At 42.1% G+C, this 10,000-nt stretch overlaps 1 protein-coding gene across 2 annotated transcripts in view; it reads right to left on the reverse strand.

The window, feature by feature from the left end:
• The window catches only part of LOC137985546 (carbamoyl-phosphate synthase [ammonia], mitochondrial-like), a 45,007-nt gene that overhangs the window by 12,597 nt on the left and 22,410 nt on the right, over window positions 1-10,000 (reverse strand). For both annotated transcript variants that reach the window (XR_011119312.1, XM_068833163.1), the window contains exons 22-32: window positions 9,550-9,673; window positions 9,197-9,358; window positions 8,744-8,833; window positions 8,179-8,297; window positions 7,935-8,076; window positions 4,944-5,144; window positions 4,504-4,614; window positions 3,590-3,714; window positions 3,022-3,091; window positions 1,324-1,391; window positions 1-67 (exon numbers count right to left, since the gene is read on the reverse strand). The exon at window positions 1-67 is cut by the window's left edge and continues 9 nt beyond it. Coding sequence is in view for 1 of the 2 variants with exons in the window: in XM_068833163.1 (XP_068689264.1) it covers window positions 1-67; window positions 1,324-1,391; window positions 3,022-3,091; window positions 3,590-3,714; window positions 4,504-4,614; window positions 4,944-5,144; window positions 7,935-8,076; window positions 8,179-8,297; window positions 8,744-8,833; window positions 9,197-9,358; window positions 9,550-9,673 (1,279 nt within the window). In the remaining variant the exon portion in view is untranslated. The remainder of the gene's footprint in view (window positions 68-1,323; window positions 1,392-3,021; window positions 3,092-3,589; window positions 3,715-4,503; window positions 4,615-4,943; window positions 5,145-7,934; window positions 8,077-8,178; window positions 8,298-8,743; window positions 8,834-9,196; window positions 9,359-9,549; window positions 9,674-10,000) is intronic.

A 10,000-nucleotide genomic window follows, 5' to 3' on the forward strand; every position in this document is an offset into this window, starting at 1 on the left:
TCTTGCCGCTTCACCCAAAAACTTCTTCAACTCCACTGGACCATACGCCACATTCATGGCTGAGCCACTGTTCAAGATGCAACAGAAATATAAGCCATAATACAGGAACAGGTCACCCATTCCGTACCATGTTTAACATTTATGGAGAAAATCTCTGCACTGTTTGGCGGGAAATGCCGACTGCTCTCCTTTCCGTCTCCGCTCCCTCCATTTCGGCCGGAAATACCAAGCGCCAAATAAAAAGGAGAAAGGAAGAATTGAAGGAAAGGAAAGAATTATGCGCCAACTCGTCGTTTCGTCACCCGGCTCAGACCTATCCCAAACTCTTCCAATATGGCGTCTGATTCATGTTTCGTGGCGGTTGGCATTAGATTCCATCCACCAAAACCACCCTGGCAGAGAGAGAGAGACTGAGGTTGAATTCAAACACACTTCGTGACGCCTTGTACACAGCACTTCGTGTCAAGCCACCCTCATATTAACATTTAGAATATCTATACAGAAAGTATCCCAAACATTCATAAAAGCTAACCGTAGGCCTATAAACTTTTCTTTAGTCCTCATTAGGCCTAAGGTTAGCTTTTATGAATGTTTGGGATACTTTCTGTATGGATATTCTAAATGTTCATGTGAGGTGGCTTGACAAGAAGTACTATGTACAAGGCGTCACAAAGTGTCTTTTAATTCAACCTCAGTCTCTCTCTCGGCCAGGGTGGTTTTGGTGGATGGAATGTAATGCCGACCTGGCGGAACAACAACATCTACCGCCTGCAAGCATGCTAAAACTGCTGTTCTATTAAGAAAAAGATGAAAACGAGAAATGAAGAATTCGATTGAAGTTATTCGGCCTTTTCCCGGTTTTTGTAAAATGTAAATCCCTAAACGGATTTACGGTTTCTTCAGGACAACTACAAATGGATTTTGAATCAGAGTAGACTGTTTAGATGCTATACGAATCATGATTTCTCCGCTTCATTGCACGTGCTATTTGAGTTACTAGGCCTCGGTTTTTCAAAAGGTGGATAACGCTATCTACTGGATAAACACTAGGAAAACCAATTGAGTTATTCAGTGGATAGCGATTTATCATCGCCCACTGGACAGCGCTACCACCCTTCGAACAATTGAGGCCGGGGGCCGGTTCCTGAAAGGTGTAATAACTCTATTCCAGGGATAAATGTGCCTGGAATAAGGCACATTTATCCCTGGAATAGAGTTATTACACCTTCCAGGAACCCGGCCCAGATCTGTATTCGCACTTTGCCGAAGCTTAAGAGTTTATAACAAAAACTGGCCGAAATATAACACAATATTTAATTTAACCTCAGAACATATGAAGGCCTCAGAAGGCAGGGATATCCAACAGTTGCAGCGAAATTCAGAGCGTCGTCCTGAAACACAATACAGCAAAGGTCAAAGGATAGAAAAAGACGGGGTACTCCTTTTACACTTTTAAAATCAAGGACTGTGCCTACTATTGCTATTGCGCATATGTTCTGCGCACCTCGAAATACTCGGATTTCCTATGGGTGGTGCTTATTAATACAAGGATATTTTTGCGCGGTTCAAAACTATGTGGAGAAAGCAGAACTTAGCACGTGATCTTGGTATCCAAAAAGAAAATTGGGGGTAAAACGTAATTTTCAGAGATAATTAAGCTTTTTACAAATATTGTTGATTAATTATCTTCGAAAAATGCCGCGTGGTCACCCCCAATTTTCTTTTTGGATTTCAATATCACTTGTTACGATCTGCTTTTCCCACATATTCAGTAAACCGCGCAAAAATACCTGTGAAATAGTAGGCACCGTCCTTAATGTAAAAAGTGAGTTAAAACTTTTCACGCCAACAGAGAACGCCGACAAAAAGCCCGCGAAAGTTGAAACATATCCACAGGGCAGATACACATACGTCGTGAGAGGCAGGAAAACGTGACACTGGCAATATGCGCGAAAAAAATCTAACCCGGATGGCACGGGAAAATATGGACTGGAAGCAAGGAAAACGACAACGTCGACAGAAACGTCAATTCAAAATAAAACTTAGTGCTATCGTAAGTATTTCGCAAATATTTCAACTTCTTCACGTTGTACAATAGGGGTCAACTATCATACAACTGCATTGGTACGAAAAGTTGAAACGTAAATGTAGAAAATGAACAGTTCATTGTCGTGTGATCACGTTGTTGTTTTGTGGAGTACGGCAAAGAAAAGAACTGAAATCTGTACCGCACGTGCAGCACGATTATTTTTCGTTTTTTAACCGATAATAGCTGTGGTTACACTAGTCCTTTTGTCCATGGGTAAATAGCGTTTGCCCACGGGCAAGGACGTTTTCGTGTGTAACCGCTTTTCCTAGACCGTAACCGCCCTGGGGTTATTTCCATGGATACATTAAAAAGAACAAAAGAACTTCCCATGACAGTTCATAAGACTGAAAAGTGCGGTTTATCTGCTCCCTGAAGTGGCTTGCCCAATCATAAGCAGAACGTAGCTAATTGCAGTGCTCTGAGTTGACCTCTGATACGCTTGGATAATTTTACGCCTACTTGTAGCACGAGGTAACATGGCTGCATCACTGAGAGTCTTTTTTCCTTTATTTTCATGAGTTTGCCCTTCGGACTGTCAGATACGAACTTGATTAAGTTATAACCTTTCTGTTTCTCTGTTTATAATTTGCAAGGTCAGTGAGCTCATATCTAATTGTATTTTACCCTGAGGGGAGTCTTTTACTGTGTAATCGCATCCCCAAGGGTAACATGAAACCTGAGCTGAACCAAACCCAAGCTATTTACCCTCCGGAAGGCTCCAAACCCAAGGTGTGTGTAACTACAGCTAATATTCTTGTTTATGTCGCTGTCGTTGGTTAAAAAAAAATCGTGCTTAGCCTTCTTAGTTGCGTAAACTCCCAAACGTCATTCGTTCTAGATACACTATGTCACTATGTTGTGCACTTTGTTAAATGGCGGATACTGAGTGAAGGTAAAGGGCAAATACGTTGATTAGTTTCGATGAAACTTACCACAGATGAAACAGCTCTCCATGGTGCCTGCCCAACACCAATTTCATCAAGAATGGCGGAAAAACGAGATCTGGAGAGGAAACGATACTTTCATGAAAGCCATATCTGAAACGCCATCATCCTCCCAAAACAGGCTGTCTCACGTTACGTTATAGGTGTTGCCTTTTTTACCAATTCTCCATGGGTCTCTTTACATATAAAACAGAGCAAGTCGTTTACTCTTAGGGCTATGCCATCCTTTACTGAACTGGATATGTACTGCTTTTATGCAAAAATCCCTTCCAAATGAACTGTATTAAGGGATAGTGAAACGTTGAACCCGGGCGCACTATCTCTTTCCCGTCCTTGCTGTTAAAAAAATGGTTACAACTGGCCGCATGAACACGAAATCACAACAGTGCCCAAAGGGTGGGGGGACTGTTTTTTTTTTCATATCACAATTTTGCTCCTTTCCGACTCGATCCTCTCAAGTTTTTGAGCCACGCAGGGCGGTGATACGACCAGAAAGAATGGAGAGAAAGAGAGAGAGCTTGGCTCGATTCAATCATCCGGTAAGTGCCCGTCTTACCTTTCTTCAGCAGCGTCAATCATGAGAGGAGACGTACCCAATATCTTCACATCATTCAGATGCAATGGGAGAGCTAAGTTATTAGGTATCTGACCACCGACAGAGATGACGGCTCCTTTGCAAACCTATAGTACCGCAATGCACAACAATAAAATATGGAAATTACAGTAAAGCCACGTCCACATGAGCAGTAACGGGTTCTCGCAGTAACTAGCGGGCAATACGACATTTGCATGATGACGGTGGCGCCATTTGACTAAAAATGCCAGAATCCTTCAGGTTTCGCTTGTCTCATGTTAATTAGAGCTATTGTTATTTTTACCTCACTGGGAACACAAAATTTAAATAATAAAAGAAAAACAAACTGAATTCTGGTAGTTGTAGTCAAATGACGCTATCATGAAAGTTGCCTGTTTTTTGTGACAATTTTTATTCGCCTGCGTGAATAAGAAAATTTGCCCAAATATTACGTGACAAAAAGCTAGTGCGCCAGCTTTTATGTGACTAATTTAAACTGTGACATGCGAAAGTTTGTTCTTGTGCACAACTCATCACCTAGAGTTTGCCAAATATTACAGTACGGTAGAGTCCAACCCCCCTTATCCAAGGAAATCTCACGTGACATTTCCTTACGTTTTAGTATCACAAATTATATTCCCAACTGTTTGGACACGGAGCACAACGGTAGCTGCATACAAAGATACAAAACAAGGATATCGGCATTTTGGTGTTGTGTAGGTGCGACGAAAACATCGCACCGGAAAATCGCCCTCGCTACTAAAGTTTTTTTTTAATAAGTGTTAGCGAAACGACTTATTGTGGGCGAAACGACCATACACTGTTCAAATGGTTGTTCAAATGAGTACCATGGCTAGGAATGGAAGGATTTCATTTCAACCCCTATTTGTCTTTACCTCTTGTTGATAGATGTCTAAGACTCTTTCAAGGGAGAGCTCCTCAAAGTAAAGACGATCACATTCATCGTAATCGGTGCTGACGGTCTCTGGGTTGTGATTCACAACCACCTGATGACAAAGAAATTACCATCGGTTACTTCAAAATGCTATATAAATTGGACTTTAGTGCCTTAAGTCATCGGCCACGTATTAATGAGAACAATCGGCCAAAGAAGGGGGCGACCATAGTCCAACAATGGTGCACACAAGAACGCAACAACAGAACAACCATTGACCCACAAGTTGGCAGCAGTGGACCAACCATAGTCCAACAATGGTGCACACAAGGACGTAATAACGGAACAACCATTGACCAACAAAGTTGGCAGCAGTGGACCAACCATGGGCCAACAATGGACCAAGCGAAAAAGTGCAGCTTGTTTTGAACACTCACTTACCGTTTTGATTCCCAAGTTTCTAAGTGTCCTGATACAGGAAACAGCGCACCAGTCAAACTCCACACTGCTACCAATGTGATACGGACCACAGCCGAGCACCATGACACCTTGATCATCGAACACAAGATCATGCTCCTGGCCGTTATACGTCATGTAAAGATAGTTGGTTTTGGCTGGATACTCCGCTGCCATTGTATCAATCTATTGGGGAAATGAAATCAATGAAATACTTAACAGTTATTCGCCGAAGGCGAGATGAACACCGCTGAATAAAAAGCGAGACGAAGTCGAGGTTTTTATTCACTGATATTCACCGAGCCTGAGGTGAATAATTGTTTTAGTATAACTACATAGGTGATTCTTTGAAAAATATGCATTTTCTATAAAACAATTAATTTCTTCGTTTGTCAACTCGACAAAACGGCTTGCGGCCATTCTGAAAAACCGCTTAGGTGATTATCGCGTAATAATCACCTCATCGGCAACCAATCAACGCAGAGAACTTTCAATAATCACCTACGTAATTATACTAAAAGGAAGATATTACAAACTGGCAAGAAGATATGAATTTTATATTCTCGTGGCAAGAACAGTACTAGGGACCTTTAGATCGCAGGACCAGGACGAATACGATTACGAGTTTTCCGTTCTGAGCATGCGCACTTCAATTGTCGGCCTCCAAACCTTGTGCGCATGCTCAATACGGAAAACTCGTAGTCGTCCTGGTCCTGCGATCTAAAGGTCCCCAGTATTGTTCTTGATCTTGTTCACTCAACTGAAAACCGATCTATGCTCTTTTAACCAATGATATTATTGTTTTGTGGCGCTGTCGTAGTCGAAGCCGTCGTGGTTTCTAAAGCCCGCCGCACGCTTGAGGAAAGAGCTGAGCAAACTGCCTCGCGAGGCGGTTTGCTCAGCCGTTTCTTCACGTGTGCGGGGAAATTGTAGTGGGAAATTCGCCTCGCGAGGCCGTGAGGATAAAATCAAACATGTTTGATATTTTTGGCCTCGGGAGACAAATTCCTCAATGTGTGCGGCCATCGTGATAATCGAGCCGAGCTTGGTTTAATCAAGCAGCCAATAAAAATACATGGCATACTCATGTGACTCCAGCGGTCCAGGATGATGTCGGAGGAAGAAATTCCGACGTCACTGAAGTCACGTGAGAATGCCATGTATTTTTATTGGATGCTTTATTGACCAAGCTCAACTCGATTCTCACGATGGCCGCACACAATGAGGAATTTGCCTCGCGAGGCGAAAAATATCAAACATGTTTGATTTTTTCCTCACGGACTCGCGAGGCCAATTTCTCACCAAAAGTTCCCCGCACACGGTGAGAAAACGGCTGAGCAAACCGTCTCGCGAGGCAGTTTGCTCAGCTCTTTCCTCACCGTGTGCGGCGGGCTTTAAACTCCTTACAGGCTTTTTGCAACTAACGATCACATGGTACAAAATCCGCCATGCTGGAGGGCATGCTCATTATTATTCCCCCACTGGGACATTAAAACAAAGAGACCTGAACCAGACAAGCTTGACTTGCCTTTGTTTTAATGTCCCTGTGGGGGAATAATAATGAGCTTGCCCTCCAGCATGGCGGATTTTGTACCATGTGATCGTTAGTTGCAAAAGGCCTATTAGGGAGCTTAAGCAACGACAACGGCGATGGCAACAAGAACGTCACAAATTTGCATATTAAGTGGGCAAAAACAAAAGCTTTGTTTTTCACTTATGTCCATTTCTTTGCCGTCGTCTGCAAAACAACAACGTGAAATAGCTACATTTGAGGTTTTATGGAGAGCGTCAGCACTTGGGCGATAAATTTTCATTTTCTCCCCTAAATAGGCGATATGCATGATGGCGGCATTTACTACGAAGACCAGACTGCTTTGAGTTGCTTCTATTGTCAGGCAAATTTAAACAACTGTTTCTTTGTTCCCAGGAGAGAAGAAAACAAAGCATTTTGACAAAGCATTCTGCATGGTCTCCGTAGTAAGATGACACCATCATGCAAATCGCCCATTAAGCCCTGGCCAAACTATCGAACAAAGTTGGATTGAAGGCTCCAACTTTGCTCGATCCAACATTGTTCGACAGTTTGGCCGCCCATGTTGGAAGATGTTCGTCCAACATTTTTTGCTCGATCAAATGTTGGATAGAGTTTGCTTTTGATCAAACATTACAACCAACAATTCTGTTTGACACAGCAATGTTGGAGTGTTTTGCCGCTCTTCCAACAAAGTTGTGTCCTGAATCGAGTCACGTTCGTATTGCTAGCCACTCACAATTATTTTCAAGCCAAGGCTTCTTGCATCATTTGCAACAGAGGTGGCGGACAAGGAGCAAGGGGACATCGTGGTTGTTGATGAACAGCCAGAGACCTTGATCAGCGAATAGGAAGCAAGGCCATGTTTGTGGGACACTTTTAGCCTACCTAATCATTATCGTTGTTTGGAGATGTCTGGTTCAATAGCGTTTAAAATTCCTGCAAATTGATCCGAGCTCATAATCATCATCCCCTAAGCGCGAATGTATCTTGCAAAGAATGTACCCTTTTCTACACGTTCTCTTAATCATTCTTTGGTTTTTCCTTGTTTGAATACGTCCTTTCCGTCCTAAAACAACTTCCGTAGCATAACGCTTCGCCGCATTTTCAAATTTTGCGCCAACTTAAACTTGAATTCGTCGAGCAATGTTGGATAGTGTTTTGCCACTACGTCAACATTTACATCCAACAATGTTGCATGTGGGATCCAACTTTGTTCGATAGTTTGGCCAGGGCTTTAGGCGCCGCTATAACGGAGATAAGCGACGGCCTGCCACACCTTTGTCACATAAAAAGCTTGGAATAGTGGCGAAGTGATTGCATTAATTCAAATTTATGTATTTAGATGACGTTCTCGTTGCCATTCCCGCCGTCGATACTGAAGCTCGCTAATGACTCTTTCAAAATAAAAGAACATTTTCTATACCGTGGTTTAATTTAAATACCTGTTTGACCCAGGGCTTGACTCCATGCTTAATTCTCTCATTCCTCATATCAGTCTCTTGACCTCCAATCAACTTAGCAAGCTGTCTGTCAGAAAATCCAGCTTGCTTAGCTTCAAGCAAATCTTCTGCTGGAAGAGAGCCCCTAGGAAGAACACATTCAATCCAATAAAAAAAAAACTTGAACATAACATCGAGAAAAATTTCATAACTAAAAAATGCCTAAAATGCAGACATGTAGACTTACAAACTCTGTTTCTTTAAGTCCCTTTCAATATCCACGATACGATGCAGTTTGTGTAAGAACCACCGATCTATACTCGTCAGTTCGTGTATTTGATCTACGGTGTAGTCTTCGTGCAACGCCTAAAAATACAGGATTGAACGTTTTACGACCGGTGATTTTTTGCATTACTGTTTTTTTAGATCCTGCCCAAAGATAACACTTTTCTTAGGGTCATGTATGCAAAATAAAATTTTTTTCCGATGTCAAGATGATTAACTGGTTGCTTGGCGACGGGTGAAAGTTCAACTGATGTCCTTTCGGTCGTTACAAATCGCAATAAACAGGGTTAGGTCAGAAACATCAGAAACGTTAACCTACGACAACAACAAAAATTGCATCGATTAAAATAAACTTATCTGGTCTGGAAGCCTTGTATCCTTCATGGATCCAATAAGGTAGCGGAGTAAGTACATTTCTTAGGAGATATTAGTCACGGCATGCAAAATATTATGCGAATTAAAAATGCTCGCAGGGGCAACGAAGGCACTATTTGAGGAGAGAAAAGCTTTCTCAAGATCTCCTTTACCTTTGCGATGGAATAGACTCTGGTGTTTGATGGAACGACAAGCTCGTCCTCAAGTTTGCATTCGGACAACTCCTGGTGCATGCTGGGAAGCTGTAAAAGAATGAAAAAACATTTATCGTCATCATCATCATAGTTTGTAGGAGGCAGTGTGGCCCAGTGGTTAGGGAGCCTGCCTTGAGATTCGGAGATCCCGGGTTCAAGACACGTTCTGACCACTCGTTGAACTTGTTCCTGGTAGTCCCCGGTTCAACTTCTTGGCGGCACTTGTAAATAGCCAACTGGTTTGCCTTCTGTCACTTAATTGATTGTGTTTCATTGTCCCTGAAAAGCCTGTTTGGAGGTTGTCAATTAAGGATGTACGTCCGTCAAAGTTGCATCACATCCTCAAAAACGGTTGCTCGCATTGTGAACTTAACACAGGCTACCATTGTATAACATTGAAGATCCTTTCACCTTTGGCACAAATCCATCCACAGAAGGATGCACCATTCGTAATGCCTTCTGGAAGCTCTCTTCGAATGTTCGACCAATCGCCATCACCTCTCCAACACTCTTCATTGAACTGCCAATCTGTTTGGACGTCATCTGAAAACGGTCAAGGTCCCATCGAGGAATCTAAAAATCAATAACATGATGTAGATGTAAATGTTTCAAATAATAAAGGTTAACAAGAAAGCTCAAAGAACAAAAAGTTTGCAGACCCGTTAAACCATGAACTGAGGGCTTCCTCTTGGCTTGACTAAGTTTATTATTGAATTCTCTTCTTTTTTTTTTTTTCTCTAAACAAGCAAGGCGTTTTAATTTACCTTGGTCACAATATAATCCAAACTGGGTTCAAAACAGGCAGTTGTCTGTTGTGTTGTGGAGTTCTTTATGTCGGGGAGCTGTATTCCGAGAGCAAGCTTTGCAGCAATGAACGCCAGAGGATATCTATAAAATATAACAAGGAATGATGAAAAGACGAAAGAGGAACCTATGTTTAACAAGGTCGTGTTTCAAGATGGAAGTTTGCCTTACCAAGTAAAGCAAGTAAAAATCAAATAAAAACAACAAGCGTTTAAAATCGGAGAAGCGGCCAATTGGATAATTAAAAAGCGTGGTGGATTTGACGAATTTGTTGAAAACTACAAATTTAGTTGGCGGTTAGAAGAACGTCATGTGAATCAGGAGTATTTGCGGCACTCAAAATCCACGTCCTCTTCTCCGGGATACATTTACTCCTTAACGATAACCTTACCTAAAATGCACATAGATATA

This window comes from Montipora foliosa, chromosome 14 (genome assembly GCF_036669935.1).
Source record: "Montipora foliosa isolate CH-2021 chromosome 14, ASM3666993v2, whole genome shotgun sequence".
Taxonomy (NCBI): Eukaryota; Metazoa; Cnidaria; class Anthozoa; order Scleractinia; family Acroporidae; genus Montipora; species Montipora foliosa.